Raw genomic sequence first — 26591 nt, forward strand, 5'->3', positions numbered from 1 at the left:
GTTCTCTGGAATTCCACCATTTCAGTCCAATGTAAATTGTAGAGTTGCAAACTGTAATAGTATGCGTATACGGATTTGCGGTATGATTAATGGCCGAACAGTTACATGCACGTACTATTATATATGTGTATATATACATGTATATGTATGCTCGTGTATCGACCTTTTTGATGGAGACAAGATAACCGAACGCAATCAATGTGTATTTTTTTTACCTGAATCTGATATTCATTTTTAATTTGAAAAATACATATAGTAGCTCGCAAAAGTATTAGTATACTTTTTATGTACACGTTTAAAAATTTCATTAACACTATAATGATAATTATATGGGTATAACTAAATGATTCTAGAAATGTATACAGAAGTTGTAAGATATTCAATACAAATATATATTTTGCAGAGATCACAAAAGTATTCAAGCAGGCAATTATCCACAATATTAATAAATCTAGGTCTAATTCAGTGAAACCACTTTTAATATAATACATTATATGTTTAAGTTGACTATTCATACCGTATATTAATTTTTTACTAAATATAAGTTTACAGTAAATATCCTGTAACATATATATATATATTTCGAAATTGAATTCAAATTTTGTCCATATACTTATAGCAGTCGCGTCTCATTACAGTGTTAATAAAATTTTAAAATGTTTCATATAACACGGACAATATAGGAATATATGTTTTCTGTAGCAAATGTACGAATAGCTTTGCGAGCCACTGCACGTATATATCATAATACACATGAGCCGCCGGTTTTCTACGATTACTCGTTTATTACTTGTTAATATTAATACGAAAAATAATAAGGGCGACTAGCACACCACGAAAAAATTTGAATTAGGAAATTAGTTATTATCACTTGTCATCAAATATATAATCCATGTATGGTCCACGATTCTAGCACTAAACATATATCTACGATTCTTTATCTAATTTCATTAATTTTTCGACCTTTGTTCCAGAAAAACATAACTCAACTGATTTTAGTTGTTCATTTCATCTTTATAATACTCTTTATTAAATGAAATATATAAATCTAGTGAGAAAAATATACGTGCGATTTACGTTTATAAATATTAAATTAGATTAATAAAAGATAAAATATGTAACGATCCTTTTTGATATTGAAATTAAGTTATAAATTAATAAAGGAAATTCTACAGGGAAGGAATGCAAATATGGCATGATCCAGAAATGATCTGGCCCTACACATTGAAATACCACAGATCTCTGAATTGTTCTGCACATGACAATCGTTTTAGTCTCAGACAAGTATAATTTCGCTCTGTAGCTATAGGAATTACTAAACAGTTTACTCTCAAAATTAAGTAGATTTTCAGGTATTAACAGGTATCATTTCCAGATCGCAAATTGCAGAATCCCTGCACAATAACATGTTGTTATATGCGTTTACACCTCTTTATTCATAAGTGCTAGAAATACGAATCATGTGTACCGATAGAGGACACGTTACATGCTCTGCTGGAGAGATACGTACCGTCGTATAACGTGAGGATGAAAATTTTATTTATACGTCTCGTACGTAACAATCTATTTACAGGTGATGAAATACATACATATCATGAAGGCCTTCGTATACAAAACGAAAAAGTCAGAAGAAAGCATTTGTAATACTCTTACGTACAATAAATTCACTCTTCTTTCTAAAACCTGTAATACTAATTTTATAAAACAAACATGTTTTATGTATATCACTTAAGGAATTACAATTTACAAAAAGATATAATAAATCGTCTTTAGGAATGAATAGAAGCAATACTGTATGGAATGAATTAGTACCTTTGAATTTTAACAATAATTCACAACCATCGATCGATGTTAGAAAATTATTGTATATATTTGGAATATTTAGATTCAAGCCTTTAAGACTGTTAAAACTGCTTTTTTAACGAATCAAATATGAATAAAGTTTTGATTTTATGCAGTTAGATTAATTGTGAACAAAACTTTGTACTACATCTTTTTATATATTAATGAAATCTAATTTCTCGTCAAAAATATTTCGATCTAGAATATATATGGTACATTTCTATGCATAACTAGAGATATATATATTTGTCTGTGACAATTAAAGAAATAGATAATCATAAAAATTTCTTGTCTCAATGGAATACAATTACTTGCAAAACTTCTGATGAATGTCATCTATGCAGTTGTCCATACAAATCAAAATAGATTTGCAAAGATAAAAAGGTATACGTAATGCTATTGTATAATCATATATTAAGATGGAATATTTAGTTTGCTCAACCATAGTCGACGCTTAAAGCGCTCAGCCCTTTCTTCTTTATAGCTTCTGCCACAGCTCTTTCTAGAAAATTCTCTTGTTGGTCATTCTCGTCAATTTTATCCAAATCAAAATCAAGCCTATTATATTCCTCTGTGCTTTTTGAATCATTCAATCTTAATGAATTTGCAGATGTAGTAGCTACAGAGTTTTCAAAATTTCCAACATTTTGTATGCGATTAGAGGGGCAGGAACAGTGCACATCAGTGTATTCATTATTGGTCCAATATCCTGGAGCTTTGTCACTGTAAAAAGCACTGGATTGAGGAATAAGTCCTGTAGACTGTACTAGACCGTGATTACGAATTGCCATCATAACTGCAGTGTCTTCCATATCGTTTCCTCTAAACAACTGAAATCTGGACTCCTCCACAGAACAAGAGGATGAAGTTACCATAATGTAATTCTCTAATACTACATTAATGGTATTATCCACATATCCTTTGGCCACCTGACAAGCTTGCCATCTTTTCAATTTTTCCCTTGCTTGTCTCTCTGCATCGTCATATTCTACATTTTCTGTTTCTTGTACCATCTCTTCTTTTCCTACTGAATTCTTTTCCTACAAAATGAATGCTTAAATGGAACATATATTTTGAGAAATTAAATTGTCACACTTTGCTCATTTCTATTTAGAGAAATAAAATATACGATTAATATATAAGATGATTCATATGATTAATATAAAGGACAGTTCTATGTCTTCTTCTATCTTAATTTTCATGTCTTTTAACATATCTGTCTTATGCCTTAATATACTGCATATATAGTCTGCATATATAGCTGAAGCATGTTTTGATCTAGGTAAAGTTTATAATTTTTATCCTCCCACTTTTGGAACAGTAGTAGACTTGTAAAAATAAAATACTGAAAACTGAAATTCGATATTGTTCATAAACTTTAAATAATGTCAAGGTATGCTTTGATTATAAGTATAACAATGCTAAAGTATGTAGTAACTATAATATATATTGAGGCACAAGACAAATACTTTGAACATTTTCTTTAATCATCCATAAATTAAAAATGAAGAAATATATGTGACATATATGCATATGATGTCTTTTACTTATTTTAATGTGTAGATTCACTCTCTAAAGTATTGACATGTATTTATGAATCACCCTATATATCATTAGAATAATTTAATATAGTATTAAATTTATTGTAACTATACGTAATAGTTACCATATCCCAAATCGTCTCGTTGCCTTTAAGTCGTGTACATTGCCGTTTCGGAGGAGCTGGCCTTTCGTGATCGTCAGTATCTGATTCCTCGATGTCAGTCGCCATTTTCTCTATTTTATATAGAACTGTATCGTTTTCTTTTCAAACAACTTAAATAAGAATAAATAATTCCAACAACGATACTTCTAAACAATCATCAAGCAAAGAGTCTGACCGACGTTACAAAAATTCGAATCACTTCCACCAACTTTCTTTGACATCTTTCTCTTGGATAATAGTGATAAATCTTTGTCGTGCTGTCAATTAACTTGAAATAACTTCGACGTTTCTGATTATACGCAGTCTTCACAATGTGAGTAGATCGCAGTATAAAAATTGAATAATAATCACGAGCAAATCGGTTAGAACTCAAGAGGACAAATACCACACATAATCAAATGGCAAGAATCGTTTTGACAGCTTCAAAATGGCTACTTTACCATTAGATTCTATATAAAATTACCAAATTGAATCGCAAGCATATTTTGTAGATTATTAATACGAGATACATTCTGAAAATATCGTAAAGAAAATTGTGCAGGAACGAAGCACATCGGGAAGTAATTTAAATTTAAATTAATCTACCTGGACAGTGTTTTGACTGCAGCACTACATTCTAAAATGGCGTAAACATGTGTTTGCAGTGTTCAAGGGAATTTTGACGTCTGGTTCTGTCAAGCATATCGTTTTGTAAATCGTTCGAAGTAAATTCGTTTTGACATTTTCGTTAAACACGCTAACTGGCATGGCAGTCTGTGGAGAATACATTCGTAGTCAATTTCCCACGATAGATGACGATCTATACCAATATGTAGAAGGTATATTTCCAAAGAATAACCTATAAGTTATACAAAATATTTATCACTTCGTTTATAAGTGGTACGTATATTTTTAACTAACATAAATATCCGTGCTCATAAAGGTATTTTAGATAGTTCAAAGGATGACTTCGAGGATGGCGACGAAGTTTACGAAGCAATAGGGGAGGTATTACACGAGGTTGCAGAAAAACCAGAGAATGAGGTTAGGTCTGTAAACGTGTTCGCACTTATCACTTTTCATAATGTTGTCAATTACCCTTTATTGCTATCGTTTATTTTATGTTTAACTTTATAACTTACAGCTACAGTTTCAACTTACAGTTCTTTCTGATATTTATTTTTGAAATCATTTTCTTACATAATCTTTGCTCAAATTTCTGATTTAGAATTTTTTATTTGCAGACAAATATGCGTCAAGCTACTGGAAATGCTAAAAGGTAATTCAAACGATGGAAATGTTGAAAGGAGAAAAAATGGGGTAAACAAAGTATTAAATGCTCCAGTACATTTGGGTACTATGGCTGCTACCCTAGAAGCTCAAGTAGAACAAATAAAAAGTATATGGGTTACTACTAGAGATGACGCTATGGTAAAAAATAATTCTGTGGATAATTAATATTTAAATAGTACTTCGATCACAAAATATTCTTTTACAGAAAGTAGATGCCAAGAAGCTAGAAAAGGCAGAGGCAAAATTGCAACAAAAACAAGAAAAGAGAAGTAACAATGAATTAAGTGGACGAATTAATATTGTAAGCCAAGGTATAGAATCCGCTAGCGCGAGTCAAATGACGAGTAAAAAGGATAGTAGAATGGAGACAAAAGGTGGTGTAAATAAAGCCCAGGATATTAGAATAGAAAACTTTGATATAGCATATGGGGATAGAATATTATTGCAAGGAGCTGACTTAACGCTTGCATTCGGTAGACGCTATGGCCTTATCGGTAGAAATGGACTCGGTAAAACTACATTACTAAGAATGATATCTAGGTACTAAAACATGTAATATGATAATTTCTTATTCTACGTATTTTACTTAATCTTCTAAATATTGTTTTATCTCAATCATTTCAGTAAACAGTTGAGAATACCATCCCATATAAGAGTTTTACATGTAGAACAAGAAGTCGCCGGAGACGATACTTCTGCTCTCGAATCTGTATTAGAATGCGACCAAGAGAGAAGTATGTTACTTAGTAAGGAAACAGAATTGCAAGTGGCGATCGAAAAGGATGGTGGTAAAACGGGAGATGCATTAGGCGAAGAATTAGCTAGAGTATATGAAGCAATGCAGTTAGCTGAAGTAGATAAAGCACCTGCTAGAGCTAGTGCAATTTTATCAGGACTTGGGTTCTCTGTCGAAAGACAATCGTGGCCAACTAAAGCTTTCTCTGGCGGCTGGAGAATGAGATTAGCACTTGCAAGGGCACTGTTTTCTAGACCTGATCTTTTATTACTTGACGAACCTACGAACATGCTTGATATTAAAGCCATACTTTGGTTGGAGAAATATTTACAGTCATGGCCAACTACGTTACTGGTGGTTTCTCACGACAGGAACTTCTTAGACACAGTAAAGACTCGTGTGCTTTAAAGAATATTATTCATACATTCTAAATAAATAAGTTTAATTTTATGATATTTTTTACAACAGGTTCCAACCGATATACTATATTTGCGTGGACAAAAAATTGAAGCGTATCGTGGTAATTATGAACAGTTCGCAAAAACTAAAGGGGAACGTGAAAGAAATCAGCAGAGAGAATATGAAGCTCAGCAAGCGAAAAGAGCACATGTACAAGAATTCATTGATCGATTTCGATACAATGCCAATCGCGCTTCTAGTGTACAGAGTAAAATTAAGATGCTAGAAAAATTGTAAGTTCAGTAAATCTAATCTAGAGAACGATCAGAGAACGCTCAAATTTTATCATTTTTAACAGACCAGAACTTAAACCAATGGAGAAGGAAGGAGAAGTAACTCTTCGTTTCCCAGATGTTGAACCATTAAGTCCTCCAATATTGCAACTTAACGAAGTCTCCTTTAGTTATACTGGAGGAGTCGATAATTCGTATATATTTAGTGGCGTGAACTTAACTGCTAGCTTACAATCCCGTATTTGTATCGTGGGAGAGAATGGTGCTGGTAAAACTACGCTTTTAAAAATCATAACAGGTGCACTAAGTCCAACACGAGGCACAGTGCATGTTCATAGAAATTTGAAATTTGGATATTTTAGTCAACATCACGTAGACCAACTTGATATGCGTGTGTGCCCAGTTGAACTATTGCAAAATCATTTTCCAGGTGTGAATTAATTTTTAATTTGTACAAATGTTACTATTAATAGATTATTTCTATAATCTGTTCTTCATTTAATTACCAGGTAAACCAGTTGAGGAATACAGAAGAATGCTTGGAAGCTTTGGAATAAGTGGTAATTTAGCTTTGCAGACTATTAGTTCTTTATCTGGAGGGCAAAAATCTAGAGTAGCATTTGCACTAATGTGTGCTGCAATGCCAAACTTTTTGGTACTTGATGAACCTACGAATCATTTAGACATCGAATCCATCGAAGCTTTAGGCAAAGCATTGAATACTTGCCAGGTAAAAAGTCGTCCTAAATTTTCTCTTAGTTTATGTTATGCAAATTCTATTTTGAATAATCTTCCAGGCAGGTGTTATATTAGTTTCACACGACGAAAGATTAATTCGCATGGTATGCACCGAACTCTGGGTATGTGGAGAAGGATCTGTTCGATGCATCGAAGGTGGTTTTGACGAGTATCGTAGGATCATTGAAAAGGAACTTGAAGTATAAAGATCGTTTTAATTTAATTGCATTATCAGTCTCTGCATTGTCCCCACTCAAGTTACCGATGTGAAAATTTCGATTAATTCAAGTAGATACAAGAAAAGAACGAATGTTTTGGGACAATGGAAATTTTTGATTTATTTATCGATGATATCACGGATATTATATTGTCTATTTTAAATAAAATCGTGATCATTATAAGAATCATTGTTTACATATTATATATATATTTCATCATATTAACATGAAATTTGCAAAATAGACTGAGTCTTCAACTTACAAGAACATAGAACTAGGAAAGTTTCACATCGTTTAACTGCCAGCTACAATAAACTATATCTAAAAAAATTCTGATATTTAATATTGTACATTAGTTAATAATAAAAAGTCGTTGTTATAAATAAAGGTATATAAGACTTTGTCCTTATTACAAAACCATTCAGGATATTACATTCAAGATATATATATAATATAAACGCAGTTCTTTTCTTTAAATTTACCATATACTATCTCAATAATACGACGTATCAAAATTTTATACGAGAAATTTGTAGAGCTGTGAAATTAAAAACATTAAAATCAACATTTTATTTTTAATAAACATAAAATGTTCATGATACTTCATAATACATAGTAGTTTTAATACTTTTATTCCGCTTCCTTTTTCTTTCATCTAAACCTTTCATTTCAAAGTAATAATATTTCGAAAACTATTAAAACTAGTTGTATAACATAATAAATATAACAAATTACTTGAATGTGCCAAAGAAGTGGTTCTGTATTGTCACAGTTAACCTCCGGATGAAGTATTTAATGATACCATTGTATTGGATATAGAAGACATTTGCATGGGTGGCGCAGGAGCTTGTTGTTTTGCAGCTGGAATTTTCAAATACTTCTATTATTTTTCTCTTGACAAAACTTAAATTCGCTCGATAATCAGGTAATTACTTTAACATGCAGTTGGATCTTGAAGATGCATATCACGCAATGCAAGCAATTAGCTCAAGTATTTAAGTAAGCACCTAGTATTAGTTGCTGTATTGTAATATATATAATAAACAATTAAATTAGTTAAATAAGTATGTGCTTTATTTTTCATACTTAATTTTACTTTGTGCCACATAAATGTATATGCAAAGAGATAAACTTTCTATTCATGAGCAGAAACAATACAAACTAGTTGATTTATGATATATGAATATAACATGGTGACTCATTGTCAGTAGTAAATCATATGCAAGAAATGATGAATAGTTTTAGATATGCAAATTTATAAAAATAACTCCGCAGTATACCGCCTAATAGTATGATTCGAAAACGAATATGATGGACTTTTAAATATATCGTTCTCACCATTTCTGCTGCTGTAGACTTTCGTAAACCCCTTAAATTGCTCCGGCGGCGGGAAATTCGCAATAGAATGAAACATATCCGCGAACCGAACCTCTAAATCTAGAGCATTCATCGTCTGTCCATTGCGCATGGAAGAACTCCTTGTGGGAGGTGTTGGCGGTGGTGGCGGCGGCGGGGCTAGTCTTTGATGAGTAGGAGCTGGACGATGCGGAAGGGGCGGAGGTGGAGGTGGTATACAAGGAGCGCTAACAGTTACTCTAGAAGGAGGTGGCGGTGCCACTCTAGTTGCTGTAGAGGGTATATTGTTTGATCTAGATGTAGGTGGAGAAGGAGGTTTCGCGACTGGAGGCTTAAGAATTCGATTTGTAGGCCTCGATTGGGTCTCGTTCAGACAATCCTGAGACTGATGAAGGGAAGGTGGAGTTGGAGCAAGTACAGGAGGTGATCTAGGCAATCGCATACTTTGTGCTCTTGACACACTTCCTCCAGTTAAGTTTAATTTCTTAGGAGGTGGTGATGGTTTGTGCAATGCAGATGTTGATGTGGTAGGTGGTTTGGGAGCAAGAGTAGGCTTTCCAAATCCCTTAGGTGCTTCCATATTAGAACTAGAGTCTGCAGTACTTTGTCCTGGCATTGAGTTTGCCTTCTAAAATGTGACACAAAATCTTCAAATCTATATTAACATATAATTTTTTAGATATCTTTACCTGAACAAATAGTTGTGGCTTTTGAGTGGCTGGTGGTGGAATTGGCGGTGGACCTCTTTTTATGCTAGGGACAGTCGATTGACCAAAGTTTGTATTATTAACATTACTATTATTCTTTTCACCTGCAGAAGTCCGAGATCCTACAGGCTTCAATTTAGGAATACCAGTAGGAAATAATCCACCTAGTCCTATGGGACCTCCATTACTTGTGCTAATGCCACTGTTTGCTACATTAGAACTATTTTCCTTGCTATGTAAGGAAGAAGAGTTTCCTGATTCACCTCTAACTCTACCTAAAATGATAATAATAATAAGTATCGCTGACTGAAAAATATACATACTTTATAACTTACCACTAACTACAGGTGCACTTTTATCTACGGTTATAGTTTTCTTTAAAGTTTTGCCAGCTCTAATTGACTGAAGAAGTAAATTTCTATCCTGATCTGCTACCCCAGAACCAGATGTGTTGAAGACAGGAGGTGGAGGTGGAGGTGGTGCAGGCATCCTTGTTCAATTTTTATAAAAGTATTTACCACCTCTGTTAAAATCGTATTATAACAATAAAACGATTAATTTAAATAAATCTGAATCACAATCCTTATGATCAAATTAAATTGTAGACTGTAGCATGTAGAATGGCTGAAACACATTTTGAGATAAGATTAGACCTCCTACACAGAAAATAGTGCAATTAGGTTAGCGAAAAAATAATTTCAACATTTTCTACGATATTTTATATTTGTATTGGCAATTTTTATACTTTAGAAACATATGTCGTAAGTATAATGAGACAAATTATAAATAATTTACCTAAAATTGATAAAACGATTCTATCCCCCCAGAGGAACAGTCTTTGAAACTACCGCACTTTGCATCCGTTTCTGATTCACTATGAACGAACAGAATCCACAACATTCCAAATTTTTCCAGGGCCGATAAAAATTCAGATGCACTGATGTTTCTTACGAGTAAAAATTAAAATCGACTCGTTAGACGTATAGATAACTGAATTAATGCACATCTTGATAAAAGTCGACCATTTGTTTATAGCATTGACGAGTCATATTCGAACGAACATGCATACGTCGAGTCGAATACACCTGAATACACCACACCTGGGAGCTCTTAAACTCATGACAGTGAAATGAGAACAGTATCTTTCTCTTGTAGCTATGTTACCATTGGCTACCAAGAAGAGATTCGCAGCCTCGCTTTCCACTATAGAAACACACATCCGTTTTTAAACATTCCAATTGTAATTGTTTCCTTATTCGTTTATGCAATCCGGAAGTTAAGTAAAAATATTAATTCTTAATGTATTAAAAAACCGACAAAATGATTTCCATAAATTAAAGTTGATTAAAAATAAGATATCAATTAAGATGTATTAAAATTAGACTTTTACTATATAAAAAGTAATATTTTATGCGTTACATTAAAATATAAAAGAAATATGAAATATTTGAAATACAATATATACATATGTATAATTTATAAGGAATATAATTAGCATATAATGACATACAAATATAGGTGATAGAATGAGGCTTCTTTCTTAAAGAGAAACTTTCGCCATTATACAAATAAATAAAAGCAATGAAACATCTTATCTTTTAGGTTTTTATTCTGTATATGATTTTATCCAAGTAATAGCCTGAAAAGATTAATCGAATGCAACAGTTGTTGTCTCTACATAGCATAAAATTTTTCTATATTAAGGTCAAAGACTGAACATATCTGAGAGTCATAATATCAAAAACTGTTTATAAGTGTAAAATTTATTTTGTGCAAAAGATCTTTCTTTTTACAATTAATATACAATTATTATACATATTTACAAAATTCGCCCATCAATACAAAAATAGATTATATACTATATTGAATTATAATAATCCCTGTAAAAAGTTTCCCCTCGCGTTTAGCTGCATTGCAAAACATAATTGCAATAATTTTTACGAGCTCTCATAAACAATGTAACACTACCTAGATTTTTAAATCTTTCATCGATGTTGTTAACATAACAACCAACGTTTTAACCAACAGCTTTTTTTATTCCTAAACCTTCCAGGCAAATGATCCCATATGGAAAAAACATAATTCTTACTTTTATTCCTTTGTTACATGATTCGTTGGTTCAGGCTTTATTTCATCGATCTGTTCAGTAATAACTATATCAGACTGCTCTGTATCTTTATGCAGAGCAATAATAATTTTTTCTTCCGTGGAAGATTGACTATCTGAGGAACCCTCCTGTGTTGAAGTAGCTGCTTCCTAGAATAGAAAGAAAACTATGAAAAAGTAATAATAGACTTACAACATTTTCGGCTTCCCATTCTTTTCGTTCATCTCTAAACCGAACTGATCCCAGTCAGATTACAACTCTTCTTACCGTACTCCGAATCTTCGTGTGTGTCTTTATATGTTTCGTCAAATGGTCTGATCGCATGAATTTTTTAGTACACTCAGGACATTGGAATCTCTTTTCACCGGTGTGAGTTCTACGATGCCTCTGAAGCTCATCCGACCTAGTAAATTTCTTACCACAAAATATCCAACTACAAACAAACGGTCGTTCTCCGGTATGCCACCTCAAATGAGCCCGAAGATGACTGGTCTTTCCATATACCTTATTACAACCCGCTATATGGCATACATGTTGCCGTTTTCTAGTCATATCTCGATTCCTATTCATATGAATTTCAATCTATAAAATTGTTATGAACTTGAACAAATACAGATTAGTTTTAAAATCCTACCTATCACCATCTCCGCAATTAGGACACGTGCAAGCAACCCTTCTACGATGTTGCTTATTAGAATCCGTCTCGATATTTGCAGACGGTGCAGTAGCTACTTGATGCTGGTGTGATGTGGGGGTAGGCGTTGTTAACGCGTTATTCGATTGAAGAGTTTGTAAAATTTGCCACTTTGTCGGATCGTTCGAATCTAATTGTACGGTTGGAGCAGCAACAATCGGTGCAGCTGCTGTTGCAGGTAGCGTTTGAACGGTGGCAGGCTGAAGAGCACTTGCAGGTATAACTTGCACATTACCTAAACCTGGAATATTTTGCACAGGTATCGACTGAAGAAAACCATTTGTCGCGTTCATTCCACCAGCAGGTTGAAGTTGCATTATACTGCCGTTACCAACGCTCCTCATCATGTTACCTTGCTGGGCAGTTAAGCTTGCTAACGCGGATGCAGGAATTAAAGTTAGCTGTTGTGCTTGCGTTCCTGTAAAATATACATATTGAAGTGTTAATATGGTTTTCCTAGTTATAGATAGAGGAAATTCAAATTAACAGTCATTGGTCAATGTACCTGCAATTGTAATTGGCTGAACTGCAGGTTGTGTTGTTTGAGCAGCAGGAATATGTATAACTTGGCCGCTAGCTAATTGTCTAGCATCAATACTGGCTACTTTTATATCACCCTCGACTGACTCTGGTGGTCTTGCTAATGCTGATAACGTCTGTACATCGATCTTCTGTCCATCTTTTGTGGTAATTACATTGTTGCTTCCTTGCATTGGCCTTCCAAGTGCACCGATTCCAAGTACCTATAGAAGATGCAATAAATATAAACATTTAATCGTAGACATAAAAGATAATTAACTCTCTTAATACATCTTCTACAATCTTTCACCTGAACATTGCTTGGGGTTGTTACTGTTGTGCTCCAAGTTGCCACAGTTGAAGATGGCGTAGATGATTGTTGTTGCGCTTGTTGAACTTGTTGCTGCTGCTGTTGTATAACTTGCTGTACAACTTGTTGCACTTGTTGCTGTTGTTGCTGCTGCACTTGAGCTTGTGCCGCCTGCTGTTGCTGTTGCTGCTGCACGGACTGTACAACCTGTGGTTGAGCTTGCTGTTGTACTACTTGCTGTGCTTGTTGCTGAGCAACTTGCTGAGCTACTTGTGTTACCTGTTGATTCTTATATCAAAATTATTTTAATAAAATCGTACATTGTTATATGATGTATTATTTCTTTTTATATTTACTTGTAAGCTTTGAAGTTGTGGTATGTTAGCAATTTGGACTTGCTGAATTTGTCCATTAGGTGTAATTATTTGAGCTACTTGTGGAATTTGCTACAAATAAATTTTATTTCAAATAATATATGTATACTAATTCTTATCGCACAAAAATTTGTATTCGCGTAATCAACATACTTGCGTGATCTGCGGTATCATCTGCGTGGCAGGCACATTGAAAACACTGGACAATGCTTGAACTGGAAAATGTACAGTTTGATAAACTGTCTGTCCATTACTAGCAGTAACTGGTACTTGCACAGGCACAGTCTGTTGAACATGTTGCATAGGAAACTGAAGAGGTCTAACTTGTACACTTTGCCCTGAATATAAAAAATATTTAATGAAATCTGCTATCTTTTATAAAAGTAATCTGATAACAATGGAACACATACCTGTTGGTAACTGAACAGTTTGTGCAGTGATATTCTGTATAATGGAAGTAGGAAAGACACTGGGTGCTTTTATCAAACTAACTGGCTGTGGTGTAATAATAGTTTGACCATTAGCCAGTTGTACTTGCTGGCTAGCAAGTTGAACTTGTTGGCCATTAGCAGTGGCGAATTGCATTGTTGGTTGGCTTTGATGATGCCCTCCTGCAGCAGACATAGCTGAGGATGGGATGAAAAGTGCTTCTTGGCCATCAATGTTAACGGTTTGCATCTGTGGTATAACACTATAACTGAGTTGTTGTTGCGGTTGTTGCTGTTGCTGCGATTGTTGCTGTGTTTGCTGTTGTTGAGACTGTTGTTGCTGTTGCTGAAGCGCAGCTTGAGCCTGAGTACTGATCAACTGAGCACCCTGAAGTAATTTTTACATCTTAAAAGAAGAAAGAAAAGAAGCGAACCATTTAATATTCTTCTAAAAGCATTTCTCACCTGCAAGAATTGTTGAGGCAAAGATTGTACAGAAATGGTTTGTGCTCTTTGTTGATCATGCTGCGGTTGCTGAGTCTGTAAAGGCACAAAATTTTGCAATTGTTGCAAAGTAATGACTTGTGGCTGCTGTTGTTGCTGTGCTTGTTGTTGAACATCTTGTTGCTGCTGCAATTGCTGCAAAACTGCTGCATTTGTGGTTAAGAAACGAATTTGAGGTTGGGCAGTTTGCTGTTCCAATTGCTGTTGTTGCTGTTCAGCTTCATCCTGCTGCTGCTGCTGCTGTGTTTGTAAGAGATCATGATCTTCGATCTCCTCCTGTCAAATAATTTCAACATCTGCATACTTCTGCATACTTTATTTCTATAGAAATAATTAAATCAAATTTCTCAATCGTTTTACCTGACTGATACTTCTCCCATCCACGCTTCGTTTCATGATAAATATATGTGTAGTATATTCTTAACACAAACAAGGTCGTCGTCAACGCCAAATTTATGCAGATTACCCTTATGCTAGGAATCCATTCTTGACTATACCAAACAGGACTGACTATTTAGTCCGTGGTACGCGGAAACACCCGCTGGAAGAGCGTTTAATCTAAAAAATTCATTAGTTGGTTAAACCCGCTCTATTTTACTTTATAACTACTTAAGTTATGAATCTCCACCAAGTTAGCTACAATCGTAACTACCCTGCCACTTGAACACCGCATCTGGCTCCGTTTTTCTTTTTCTTTTATTTCGAGTTAAAGTAAACGACACTTGCCACTCAGATACATCGCGATTGAACGAAAATGAAGTGAAAATGATGCGAATGAAGCCGTAGCGTCGAATGAGCAAGAAACGAACGACTTAAACGATATCGACACGTGCGAAGACCACTCTCCGAAGACAAAGAAGGCCAGAGAGCACTCCTCGAGAACCCAATCGAGGACCGCCTCTCTACGCCCCTGTTCCTGCCGCCCCACCCGCAGCCGCTCGAAATATTGCCCACCGTGGCAAGGACGCGCATAACCACCGACACAGAGACGCACTGTATGTCGTCACACCCGCCCACTCGGTCGTTTGTCGACTGTCCGCCTCACCAACACACTCACCTACACGCGATAACGGGGAAGGCAGCCTCACGATGCAGCCTCCACCCACTTTGCACATGGGACTCCACCTAACTCGCGAACAGCACGTGGCTCCTCCGCAGAAACGTCCACTATGTACTCCCGCCACTCGATTTTTTCCTCAAAAACCAGGATGATAAGCCTTCCGTGCTCGCTACGCTTCCTGTTTCATCTGTTCGGCCCCGTAGCTGTCCCTGAGACGGCCATAATAGAACACCACGGATAACTAAACTTCAACCTAAAAGATTTTACAATATTGTAGATTACAAAGAAGTTGGTAATGAACAGAAAAATAAATAATACAGTATAATAATATTGTGTTATGTAAAGTAATACATATATTCGCTAAAATATATATATATATAATATATATATATATATATTCGCTGTTTTAGAAATGCATTTCCATGTATACATCTACACACCGATGTGCATACTCAAGCGTTGCGTGGTACGCGCGCGCACACTATTCTCGAAGCGATCGCGGTCGACGATCTACGTCCTCCTTCTTTGGTCGATACACTCTCTGTTATAGTGGAAACGTTTTTTTTACAAAAAGAAATACGATCAACGAGATTCTTTGCCACAATGGTTGAACTAATTTCCTTGGTAACACCAGAAGATTGACGCTATGTTCAAAGTTGCCGCCAAAAGTACAGATATAGGACAAGCCAATGTTCTTCTTTTTCTTTCTGATGATCGACGAAGAAATTAGTTAACGGATACTCTATAACCGACAATTTCCGACGAAAGAACAATCTTACGCTGGTTTCGTATCACGATTCGATTTCAACGTGATTTCAACATGTGCACGTAGACTCGCAACGTGTTGGTCGGCCGTCCCTCGCGAAAACAGGGCTACGAATACTGCTATGAGAGGACTACTTTCGCCGTGGGGCGGTACACAAGGTGGCAACGTCGCCGTACGCCAAGTGCGAGGATCAAAGCTCTGATTGGTCGTTGGTTATTCGTGATAGTTGGCACCGAGCAGAGGTTCGTTAGACAGGGGCGTACGCAGAAACCGTCGGACGCCCACCCCGTCGAAGAGGGATAAACGATGCACACCTCCTACTTTCTCTGGCCTTCCTTCCCCTCTTTTTACCAATACCCCCGGTCAGGGCCACGCTTGAGCAGGGTCGCGAACATCGGCATATCGTTGTTATAGAGCAAACTCACTCTCTCTCCTTCTTACTCTATCGCATTATAGAAACGCTACTGATTGCCTGATGCCGACATTTATAGGGAGAAGGGAGGAGCTGTTAGTACTCCCTCGCTATGCCGCCGCCCTTCTTTTCATAATCAGAAACAAGCTTCACGAAACGAATCTCTCTTGCTTTAGTTGGCCATGTATGGAGTGGCCGAGTAGGTTATGTGTTGAATGTGATTCAATCCTGAAGGCTACTTTAATTGGAAGTAGTGATGGGTTGTCTCAAGCATTTCAAGTCGCATCGAATATCTGAATGTGGCGAAAATTCAAATCAGTTCGAATACGATTCGATACCCTAAAACTTATGAAAGTCTTGGACCTTGAAAGTCTTGGAGATCTTGAAAGTTTTGCAACTCTTGTAAGTCTTAAAAGCTTAACGTGTAGTCAATATTTGACAGCATTTTGAATACTTTAATCCAAATACATACATTGGTATAAAATATTAAAGATAAGTAAATAGAAAGTTTGAGATATTGGAAATGCATCTACGCGAACGATTTCCAAGAGTTTTGAAGTATTGAATGATATTCGAATCACTTCGAATTTCAGCATTCTTAAAAAACATTGAATCATCTCAAAACTGACAATGAAATTTGAATGCCCATCATAAGTTGTATTTTTATGCGATCCAATCCTGCAAGCTACTTCAATTGGAGGTTATGAATCTATCGATGTTTTTTCGATCAATCATATGTATTTTCTACACTTTTTTTAAGACTCAATTCACGTATTGATTTCGTTAAAAAGTGGGTACTTCGTACATAGCAACAGCAATTTTTCAGCAAGGTGTATAAAAATATCGATAGGAAGGGATTGATAATATACAGAATACGGAACGATATAAAAATAATTTACTTAACAAAAAGTATATAATCTCATACTGCTCCAATTTGAGGTTATGAATTTACCAATATTTTTTTATATTTTGTACTTTTTTTGGAACTCATGGTTAATCTATTTATTTCATTAGAATTTATCTGGTGCATAGCAATAGGAATTTTTCAGGTAGGTACCTGGAAATATTGATGAGGTTTAATTCAATAAAGAGGAATGGATATTATATAGAAGTGGTATACATTTGACATGACAAAAAATAACATATTTATCTGGAAGGAATGAGATGTAAAATAAGTCCAATATGGCTTTTATTAAGTCAATGATAATGACAAGTGAAATAAATTAATCTCTAACATCAACCGTATGTCGTAATTGCATGATGTTAGTAACAATAAATTAAATAAGTAGTTACATTTAAGTAATCAGATAATCTACATATAGACTGTTTACTAATATACATTAGCAATTAACGTAATTTATAAATAAATTCTTCTTCAGGAGTTCTAAAAATAATATCGAGCTTACAATCCAATGGCGTGTATGATTATGTCACATGTAATGTGTACCTAAACAGGGAATTATTCACAATACATGCTTGACGATTTTGTTACAGCGAGTCTAAAGTAACAAACTTAGAATAACATCATGTATTTCTTTATACCAAACTGCATTTTCTAATTGCGTTAAACTAGAATTTATTTTCTGTAACATCAACTTTTTGTAATTATGAAAGCATACGTTCAATGATTATGGCATTTAAAATGCTCGACGTTCGTGTAAGTATATAATTTTCTAAAAATTGTACCAACTCAGTATACAATGATATACCTAGTCATAAATACGTTTCTTAATCATATCGATGCATTTAAAGACTTATATACAGATTAGAACATATCTGTTCTATTCCTTAATGAAAACTGAAACGCTGTACATAAAAATATTTACATATTAAAATTGAAATTGTTGTTATGGTCGTGTCCTTTTTCCGAAGTTGATCGTTAAAATAGTTAAGATTCAGCGCAGCCGTAATTAATGTACATTTACGCGCTTAAAATCTTCCCTCTTATCTTCATCTCGTTCATTTTGAGCTTGCAAGCTAACTGCAACGAAGGTAGAAAGTCGTTGTATAAAGTACGAAAAAAGATAAATAGGTCTACAAAGTAGTAATCCTAGAGTATTTGTACTAGAGTGGGCTACAATTGAAGTTCAGAGTGAACAATGATTCTGTCATAATGAATTTGTCGTAGAACTGTGTTTTGAACGTGTAAATTGCTTTTAGAAGCGTGCAGAAAATTGTACAATGCCACAGAAAATGAACCTCCTACAGTCCACCGCCTGATCTCTCTACACTGATCTGTTTCTTCAGCATATCTTTCTCGTGTTGCGCCTCTTCCATCTCTGCCATTCTTGCAAAACGTGAATATGCCACGTGTCCAGATTTAATGGCCGACATCATCTGTGTCAAATTGAGAAAAATTAGCTTTAAAAATTCGAAACGAGAAGAAACCTGGTTCCATAAACTTGGTGATAATCACAGTTTCATAGTTTGGCACAAGAGCAGCATGATACTAAAATATGTTGAAAGAAAGAAGTAAAAGAAGTAGAGAGGTTCGAATATTCATAGAAATATTGTAGTCACAACATCAGAACAAGACACGCTTTGATTAGATTAGATTATTGTAATCTATTAATATGTAATCAGGTCTAAACTATTCGTGCAACAAAAAAGAGAATATTAAAAAATTTGTTACGAGAAATTATGATAAAATAAAGGAATACAAATGTTATTGGTATCTATCGTTATCCAACAGATCTTTTGTGCGATTATTTTTTTTTTTGTTAAAACTGAACTAGTCCTAAGTAATGTTAAAAGATATGTAAATATATATGTAAAATAAAGCAACAAAAGAAATTTGAGGAAAAAAGAAATTTGAAAGCGGCTGCAAGACTATACGACAAATCCGTGCGTGCGAGCTTTCACAGACCTGAAGATATTCGTCCAACTCGACCTGACCATTCATATTAGTGTCGATTTCGCGTAGTATTTCATGAAGCTCTTCACCAGGCACTTCCTTGTCACCAAACAACTGCGAATGGTAAACAAATGTTTCAATTAAATATATGCTTTACGATTTACCTGTAGATAATCTTGTAACTCCATTTGCCCATTGTAATTGAGATCAATTTCATTGAGCAAAGTGTGCATCTCATCTTCTTTCAGTTTTATGCCAAGTACCTGTACATCGACAATTACACGTATAATGAAAACAAAAAGAAAATAAAAAAATAAATTTAGCATAAAATTAATACTATGTTTTATGCAAACCTTAAGTCCCCGTCTGATGTCGTTAATGGAAACATAGCCTTTGTTGTCTTTATCGATGATTCCAAAACGTTTAATATACAACTGAATTTCATCCTTCGTGAGGTTGATAGGAATTTTGTCACGAGACGCGCGATTAACCATTTGTCCCATTTCATTAGCGAGGAAGTCACTAGCCTCTTTATGCTGTCTTTTCTTTTCCTCCGGTGTCCAATGTAATTCTTCTCCCATAATGTCGATAATTACCGGAAGAGCTTCTTGTGCTGCTTGGACGTTTAAGAAGGCTAATCTCAATCGTCTTGCAATCATATCAATTGCTGTTCTCGCGTATTCACGAACTCCATATCGAATCTAAAATTAATAGCGGTTAATTATTACAATGAATAAAGAAAGATATATAAAAAATAATGATTGATAGTATTTACCTCAGCGTCGATATATGGGAATTCAGGATGAATCTTTTTGCCTATAATTGGCCACCTTTTACCAGTAAGGGAAGCCATTTTTGCTACAGCAAATGCACGGTCTCCATAACTCTTGGCCATATGTTGCGCAACCTCACATTCCAAGCCAAAATCTTGTACTAATCTGATGTACATTGTTGGACTCCAACCATGAGCTCCCTCGAGGAGAAAACCATTTGTTTGACAGGGTCTTTCAGGCTTTAAATCGCAGGCTTAACAAATAATATGAAAATTAAAAATAAAACTTAACAAATCTCTATCGTACATATACATCATGTACTATACCCTTGATAGCCGTATCGATAGTTTCCTCAGCCATCGCTCTGTACGTTGTCCATTTTCCTCCAGCTATCGTGATAAGTTTCGTGGGACTGACATGTACAATGTGATTTCTCGCAAGGGACTGGGTATTTGGTTTGTTTGGATCGGAGACAAGAGGTCTAATTCCGCTCCAAGCGGACAAGACATCCCCTCGACGAACTTCAACGTCCGGATTGAGGTAATTCTTCACTTCACGTAAAATGAACATGATTTCATCCTCAGTGGGTCGTGGATTATGCGTTATTTCGCAGGGTAAATCAGTCGTTCCTGCGATCGTTTGTTTCTGCCAGGGTAAGAAAAAGATCACTCGGCCGTCACTCGTTGATGGATCCAATAAACCCATCTGATCGGGGCTATAAAAATGAAATTAATACATATAATTAATGTATGTTTTTCTTAACCATGCTTCCCAAGTTCAAGTTTTATAATCTATTCAGTTATTCACCTGTAATAGCCTGGAAGAACAATATGAACACCAGAAGAGGGACAGCAGATTTCTTTAACGTTCTGGTCATCCATTTTCCTGATATGGTCGGTGAAAGGTCCCGTTGCGTTTATTATTGCCTTTGCCTTCACATCCCATTGTTCACCCGTAAGTTCGTCTTTCACTCGAGCTCCAGTAAGGACCCGATTACCATCCTTCGTGCAGAAAAAATTTTATTCCGATAAACAATCTATCTTCACATGGCTCTTATTACATATGTACAATCAGATAATATCGATGCCAATACCTTATCGAGACCTTTCAAGAGATTAACAACTTTAACATGATTTACGACTGTGGCACCATGTCGTGAGGCAGTTAGTGCAACTGCCAAATTCATTCTGGCATCATCCTGTTGACCTGTTACATCAAAGCAATATGAAATTACAGCATGCTTGAAAGAGTTGATAAAGAATAGCACAATAGAAATACCATCATAGTAAACAATAGCTCCTGTGAGTTTATCTCCTTTCAGCATGGGAAACAATTCTAGCGCATCCCTCTTGCTGAGAAAGTACGATGGTCTAACTGTCTTGCCTCCAGCAACAAGATCATACATTTTTATACCAAACCAGTAGTAGGGAATTTGCCACCACCTGTTGAAGATAAGTGGATTTTGATTATTGATTTCATATCGAACAGGTAAAAACAATTAAGTAATAAACATCATAACATACGTGTAAACAGGCAACATGATAGGCAGAGGATGAGCCAAATGAGGTGCACTGTGTAACATAGACGCTCGTTCATGCAATGCTTCTTTGACCATTCTGTATTGCTCCACATCCAGTTGTAATATAGCCTTCTGTAAGTAACGGACTCCTCCATGAATAAGTTTAGTACTCCTAGAGGATGTACCAGAAGCAAAATCATCTGCCTCGATTAATGCTGTCTTCAAACCTGGAAATTAAAAATAGCATATGATTAATAGATAACTACCTAAGGTTTTTTATTTATTTAAAGTCGCATTACCTCGTGTACATGCATCTAACGCACATCCAGCTCCAGTCGCACCACCACCGACGATAAGAACATCGTACTCTTCGTGATTCTTCAACGCCTTCACTTGATCTTCCCTGGTTGGCAAAGGTCTTTTCGATGGTCGTGATTTCTGTACATCCGCGTGTACCTAATAAATAAAGGAATATTGTATCAAGCGAACTACAACCAATTTTACACAATACGTCCTCCGAGATTAATATTTTTATTTGATCATTTTGATTATAAATAAATTTCTGATGTTTATACATTTTTGGGAAAATTTAAGATTCCAGAAATCTACAAAATACATATATGTAGTATGCAAAAATATGTAAAATATTTAAAGTAGAGCACTTATTATCATATTTAGTAGATGAAACAAATTTCTATCTAAATTCTATTTTTTTAATTATGTGCATAAAAATATAAAATTCCATAAGATTCATCTAATTATAAACCAGTTTTCATAAATGACACGATACTAGTCGATAAAACAGTTGAAGATGGAGCGGGTCATTCAAAACAAAATAGCATTCCCCGCGTATTTATTAGTACAGATTGAAAGCTATTCTCCGCTTATCATCGTATAGGAGCATGGGGCAATTATCGTAATAGACGACCCTATACCAGTGTCGTCTTGGATATAATCAACTTTAGTCACTTCGTGATAGAATCAATTGCGATCACGATTCGTGTCACTGTATCAATTTGATTTGTCGGGTATAATCAAGTTTGATAAATATCGGTCTCGTGCTTACATTTCCATACAATAAATGAAAAATTTTACGTTGGTCTTTATTTTTATTTTCCTTAACTTTTGTTCATATATTGTCAAATCAGAATGAAATAATCCTATATTCAGACGGGCCATAGCTTCGAAAAACAATCGTGTATCAAAATAGACGAGCATTCCTGATAGCTCGTCCTGGCCTGGCACAGACCTTTGCAGCAGTGAAATTTTGGTATCCACGTGACTTCTAACTTGGTAACTTGGTGCCACGAAACACTACAGCCTTGACTGCCAGTGTAAATTATAGTTACTAATAGCTTTCGTTAATAGCTATAAATCAAACTGAAAAATGCAATAAACAATTGAAATTTTATTGCGATGACGATTCTGGCTTCTTTCGATATTTGCACTTAAATAGCATTTCTTCTAAACGCTGTACATTCTCAGGAAACGAGAAAGAAAAAAAGATTCAAGAGCGATAATCAAAATTGTAATAAGAAGAAGTTAATACGTTTGATTGCAAAGAACAATAAGAAATGACTAAAAAATTTTCTGGTATATAAAGAGGGCCCAACAAATCCATCTTCGCTGATATCTCACTGCCTATGTTCCTACCATTTTTAACATAATCCCACGAGTGAGTTTCAAACGGAAAATTCCATATCTCTTGCACGATTAGCTTTTACAAAGAAGAAATCATAACCAGCAAATAAAGAATGAAATAGCGAGAAACTTAATAAAAAGGGATAGGGAATTGCAAAAAGTATGGAAAAATTAATTATTGATTAACTTTGCCAATTAGTAACTTTTTATTCTCATCTAGTATATGCAAACTAACGTCAGCATCACTTATGAGATGATCAGATAATATGTAGAAAGTGCAACAGATTTCTGTCTAGGTTCCATTTTTCCAATATGAATTTTTAGCATAAATTTGCATGAACATTCACGATCTAATAAAGTCGATTATACTTACGGTATTATCGGTCATTAACAGATAAGAAGTAAGAGCACTAGCACCGATGGCACTTGCACCACCCACTAATAGCTTTAGCGATGCCATTTTATTACGTCTGTTATGATGGAACCACCCTTTTGGAAAGATCTGAAAATAAACGAAAATACGCTTGTATTACTGTTGCTCACGTCAACGGCGGTTTAGAAATTACGTAAGACGAGAACGGAATAGAAAAATAATTATAGAAAGATACGACAAAGGGTTGCTAAACGGCGAAATTTCTACACGAATGATAAGCATTTGTTAAATGAAGAAAAAATATCGTTATACAATGATAAGATAAATGATAAGATAAATCGAATTGATAGCTGTAAAACTGAAGATATAATCTTTCGGGCGATTAATCAATGCCCCTGATCTATTTAGTGAATCACCATGCAGATTTTTTGGCAATACATCAACAGGTGCAATTTGAACGACAGTAACAAGGAAGCAAATACAGTAGAATTTTGTTTATTCGAACAAATTAATACTAAGCCTTCACTATCCGAACTATGATCAAGCATGATCTCGTACTATTTCGTAATACGTACAAACACTTATTCTTATGAGTATATTAATACATGCAATTATTTATTTTTATATAAAATAAATTCTATATGTCAAAGGAGGAACGGTTGAAATTGTAACACTTCGATCCTAATATGTTTCAACTAATAAGAAAAGATGGAGAGAATAGCTAATTAGTGAACAGTGAACTTCTATTATCGGAACAGCCTTGTCCTCCTGTTTGTTCGAATAAAGAAGAGATTCTACTGTATTAAGAAGGGATACGACAAGAATGTTATCGATGAGGATTTAACCTAATTGTTTACAAATCAAAATTTGAGTTTGATCATTTTTACGTGTCTTATGTAAAAAGCAATGTAATGTACAATGATTTTAGATATTGATACAGCTATGAAAGCATAGAGTTACATAGTTCGTTGGCTTCTTTGCAAAGATTTAAGTTTTAAAAATGTTTATTGGCAGTTATCCCGGAATATTTTTGTCCTGATTAAACGTGACATACCGATTCTTTATTTCTTTTGCATCGGATCATGTGATATACTGATGTCTCATACGAGACGTCGTACCTACACTGTCTTACTTACGTATACAATGATGTAATAGACTTTAGTCTAGTGATTAAGAGCCATGGGTGCAAAGTGAATTACTTGATAGTAGTGCTATAATTAACCGGCTAGAACTCACTCTTACTGAGTGAGGAAATCCGTCTTGATAAATCTACTGCATACATTCAACGGTTTCTGTTGAATTATCAGTTATAAAATACGTGATTGATAATGAATACGGACTATATGTAGTTACTATGTAAACGTAGTATAACGCGATGTAATACGCAAGGTTCGTTAAAATCACTGATAGTTAGTCTACGATTTTGTTAAAACTTCGAATGCCAGGAATTTTTTCAAAAAGTACTACGACATATTAACCGATTTTTAGCAAGATGCATTATGATTGCACGTTTCAAAGATATATTATGTATTAGGTAAAGAAAAACGCGTTTTTACTTTCTGGTAATAAATATAGCGATTATTTTAAATAGTAATAAAAAACATTGACGCAAATAAGGCATAATCATTCCCTATACTATCGACGGTTTAATTACTTCTTCTCTTCAAATTTTTATTAATAATTTTTGTACATATGTTCGGGTTATTATGTTATATATATATATGTTATATTATACTAATATAACTATTAACCAATAAAAGTAACTGATATATTTAATTGAAATATGATACACAGTAAGATGCACGTGACTCTGACGCACTATTTTTTATCGGGTGACGTGTTCGTTTTAATTCATGAATTAAGGTAATTCAAATAAAAAAGTAAGAGCAAATAGAAAATATGAAATCATTACATGTAATTGGCACTTCTCTAATCACAGAGTTACTCGCCTTTCAAGTATCAAAAAAATAATTTACGTTATGCTATTCACTATGAGACCTTGACAGTCCCCTAAAACACGTGGAATTACGTAAGCAGTATTAATCAGCAAATTCTAATATTCACAGTTTCCTTTCTGACTATTTCTCTTTTTTTTATGAATGTCAGATGCATCGAGATATAATATATGCGAAATATCTTATGAAAATGGAGAAACTGATTGGATTGGATGAAACTAGTTAACACTAGTTGAATCTTATGCTGTTGTTTTTCTCGAAGCAAAAGGAGTCATAACATTTCCATAATTTTTATAAATATTAAAGTACATGTATATTACGATAATGCAAATGTAGAGACCGATGTCGTAAAGCTACGTTTTAAAATAGCACCCGAATCTCGTGCCAAATGATTTGGAATGTCATCAGTATTTGTATTGTAACTGTACTCATTATACAATACAGATATACATCACAATATTATGAGTGGGAAAAAAAAAATATTCACTAACTTTCTCTTATTTCAATATGGATGAATGAATGAAATCTCGTAAACAATCCATTCTTCAGTTACATAAATCGACCTCAACGTATCACCACCTTCTTCTAATTAAAACTTCAGTGATCATAGGAGTTAGTTTATAAGGATTTCTATAAAAAAATTCATAATTAACATCACCTTATCTCTTCGTTAAAAAATGTAAAATAATTTAGTACGAAAATAAATGATTTATTATCTATATGCAATAGTTCATAAAATGTTCTTTGCTGTAGTAGCAATTGACATTTGTGACATTACTGATAACGCTACTTACTGTGAAACAAATTGACAGCTATGAGAGTCTTGAAAACACTCGCGCACAGTGGTGGTGAGTGCGATATATGAAACTAAAAATTAACGATAGACATAATCAACGAGGATGCCGGCACACATTTCACTGACTCGCGCGAGCGAATGAACCGTAGTGAACGATCAAACGACACTTAATAAAGATGTAAACTGACTGCCTCAGCGACATCTTTCGAACATTTTTCTATTTATTGAATGGCGCGCCTA

General features: G+C 34.7%; 5 protein-coding genes and 1 long non-coding RNA gene across 13 annotated transcripts; 2 read left to right on the plus strand and 4 right to left on the minus strand.

Annotated features, from left to right (window-relative positions):
* Nucleotides 1-1417: 1417 nt before the first annotated feature.
* Nucleotides 1418-4052, minus strand: LOC117216982. Its single transcript, XM_033464211.1, has 2 exons — nt 3509-4052; nt 1418-2882 (listed from the first exon to the last, which is right to left on the minus strand). The coding sequence occupies exons 1-2, from the start codon at nt 3611-3613 to the stop codon at nt 2280-2282; spliced, it is 708 nt and encodes a 235-aa protein (XP_033320102.1). The 5' UTR covers nt 3614-4052; the 3' UTR covers nt 1418-2279.
* Nucleotides 4053-4147: 95 nt separating this feature from the next.
* On the plus strand, nt 4148-7594 carry LOC117216979 (ATP-binding cassette sub-family F member 3). Of its 2 annotated transcripts, XM_033464199.1 has the most exons (9): nt 4148-4365; nt 4470-4575; nt 4771-4957; nt 5025-5359; nt 5444-5942; nt 6024-6247; nt 6313-6677; nt 6757-6977; nt 7045-7594. In XM_033464199.1, the coding sequence occupies exons 1-9, from the start codon at nt 4293-4295 to the stop codon at nt 7189-7191; spliced, it is 2157 nt and encodes a 718-aa protein (XP_033320090.1). In that variant the 5' UTR covers nt 4148-4292; the 3' UTR covers nt 7192-7594. The 2 variants fall into 2 exon arrangements, with proteins under 2 accessions (XP_033320090.1, XP_033320091.1); XM_033464200.1 differs by lacking the exon at nt 4148-4365 and having other exon boundaries at nt 4470-4570.
* Nucleotides 7595-7747: 153 nt separating this feature from the next.
* Nucleotides 7748-10389, minus strand: LOC117216981 (WAS/WASL-interacting protein family member 3-like). Its single transcript, XM_033464210.1, has 5 exons — nt 10062-10389; nt 9602-9890; nt 9249-9541; nt 8542-9187; nt 7748-8064 (listed from the first exon to the last, which is right to left on the minus strand). Exons 2-5 carry the CDS (start codon nt 9753-9755, stop codon nt 7976-7978), a joined length of 1182 nt encoding a protein of 393 aa, XP_033320101.1. The 5' UTR covers nt 9756-9890; nt 10062-10389; the 3' UTR covers nt 7748-7975.
* Nucleotides 10390-10850: 461 nt separating this feature from the next.
* On the minus strand, nt 10851-16174 carry LOC117216977 (transcription factor Sp4-like). 4 transcript variants are annotated; one of them, XM_033464193.1, is made up of 12 exons: nt 16058-16174; nt 15264-15515; nt 14563-14760; nt 14164-14478; nt 13681-14086; nt 13424-13608; nt 13253-13342; nt 12897-13184; nt 12573-12810; nt 12008-12485; nt 11641-11935; nt 10851-11522 (listed from the first exon to the last, which is right to left on the minus strand). In XM_033464193.1, the coding sequence occupies exons 3-12, from the start codon at nt 14596-14598 to the stop codon at nt 11358-11360; spliced, it is 2496 nt and encodes an 831-aa protein (XP_033320084.1). In that variant the 5' UTR covers nt 14599-14760; nt 15264-15515; nt 16058-16174; the 3' UTR covers nt 10851-11357. The 4 variants fall into 4 exon arrangements, with proteins under 4 accessions (XP_033320084.1, XP_033320081.1, XP_033320082.1 ...); XM_033464190.1 differs by having other exon boundaries at nt 15260-15515; XM_033464191.1 differs by lacking the exon at nt 16058-16174 and adding an exon at nt 15703-16022 and having other exon boundaries at nt 15260-15515.
* A 127-nt stretch (nt 16175-16301) lies between these two features.
* Nucleotides 16302-18109, plus strand: LOC117216985. The gene is made up of 2 exons (XR_004489455.1): nt 16302-17379; nt 17490-18109. It is a non-coding gene; the product is annotated as an uncharacterized LOC117216985 (long non-coding RNA).
* On the minus strand, nt 17613-26513 carry LOC117216978 (glycerol-3-phosphate dehydrogenase, mitochondrial). 4 transcript variants are annotated; one of them, XM_033464198.1, is made up of 13 exons: nt 26350-26513; nt 23601-23729; nt 21886-22042; nt 21591-21813; nt 21346-21509; nt 21161-21273; nt 20875-21068; nt 20394-20782; nt 20070-20320; nt 19648-19995; nt 19459-19557; nt 19307-19408; nt 17613-18777 (listed from the first exon to the last, which is right to left on the minus strand). In XM_033464198.1, exons 2-13 carry the CDS (start codon nt 23685-23687, stop codon nt 18643-18645), a joined length of 2262 nt encoding a protein of 753 aa, XP_033320089.1. In that variant the 5' UTR covers nt 23688-23729; nt 26350-26513; the 3' UTR covers nt 17613-18642. The 4 variants fall into 4 exon arrangements, with proteins under 4 accessions (XP_033320089.1, XP_033320087.1, XP_033320088.1 ...); XM_033464196.1 differs by lacking the exon at nt 19459-19557 and adding an exon at nt 26047-26185 and having other exon boundaries at nt 26350-26511; XM_033464197.1 differs by lacking the exon at nt 19307-19408.
* Between the last annotated feature and the right edge of the window lie 78 nt (nt 26514-26591).

This window comes from Bombus bifarius, unplaced genomic scaffold, assembly GCF_011952205.1.
Source record: "Bombus bifarius isolate JDL3187 unplaced genomic scaffold, Bbif_JDL3187 scf7180000007974, whole genome shotgun sequence".
NCBI lineage: Eukaryota > Metazoa > Arthropoda > Insecta > Hymenoptera > Apidae > Bombus > Bombus bifarius.

Excerpts from the sequence above, each read along its gene's own strand:
- LOC117216978 (XM_033464198.1), bottom strand. The coding sequence starts at position 23,687 with ATGGCATCGCTAAAGCTATTAGTGGGTGGTGCAAGTGCCATCGGTGCT. Across the intron at positions 21,274-21,345 it reads AGCTATTGTTTACTATGATG|GTCAACAGGATGATGCCAGA; the intron begins GTATTTCTATTG and ends TTGATGTAACAG. Across the intron at positions 18,778-19,306 it reads AGTTGGACGAATATCTTCAG|ATGATGTCGGCCATTAAATC; the intron begins GTCTGTGAAAGC and ends AATTTGACACAG.
- LOC117216979 (XM_033464199.1), top strand. The coding sequence starts at position 4,293 with ATGGCAGTCTGTGGAGAATACATTCGTAGTCAATTTCCCACGATAGAT. Across the intron at positions 6,248-6,312 it reads ATTAAGATGCTAGAAAAATT|ACCAGAACTTAAACCAATGG; the intron begins GTAAGTTCAGTA and ends CATTTTTAACAG. Across the intron at positions 6,978-7,044 it reads AAGCATTGAATACTTGCCAG|GCAGGTGTTATATTAGTTTC; the intron begins GTAAAAAGTCGT and ends ATAATCTTCCAG.
- LOC117216982 (XM_033464211.1), bottom strand. The coding sequence starts at position 3,613 with ATGGCGACTGACATCGAGGAATCAGATACTGACGATCACGAAAGGCCA. Across the intron at positions 2,883-3,508 it reads ACGAGACGATTTGGGATATG|GAAAAGAATTCAGTAGGAAA; the intron begins GTAACTATTACG and ends TTCATTTTGTAG.
- LOC117216981 (XM_033464210.1), bottom strand. The coding sequence starts at position 9,755 with ATGCCTGCACCACCTCCACCTCCACCTCCTGTCTTCAACACATCTGGT. Across the intron at positions 9,542-9,601 it reads AAGTGCACCTGTAGTTAGTG|GTAGAGTTAGAGGTGAATCA; the intron begins GTAAGTTATAAA and ends TTATCATTTTAG. Across the intron at positions 9,188-9,248 it reads AGCCACAACTATTTGTTCAG|AAGGCAAACTCAATGCCAGG; the intron begins GTAAAGATATCT and ends GTCACATTTTAG.
- LOC117216977 (XM_033464193.1), bottom strand. The coding sequence starts at position 14,598 with ATGAAACGAAGCGTGGATGGGAGAAGTATCAGTCAG. Across the intron at positions 12,486-12,572 it reads TCAGCCAATTACAATTGCAG|GAACGCAAGCACAACAGCTA; the intron begins GTACATTGACCA and ends TATATTTTACAG. Across the intron at positions 11,523-11,640 it reads ACACGAAGATTCGGAGTACG|GAAGCAGCTACTTCAACACA; the intron begins GTAAGAAGAGTT and ends TTTCTATTCTAG.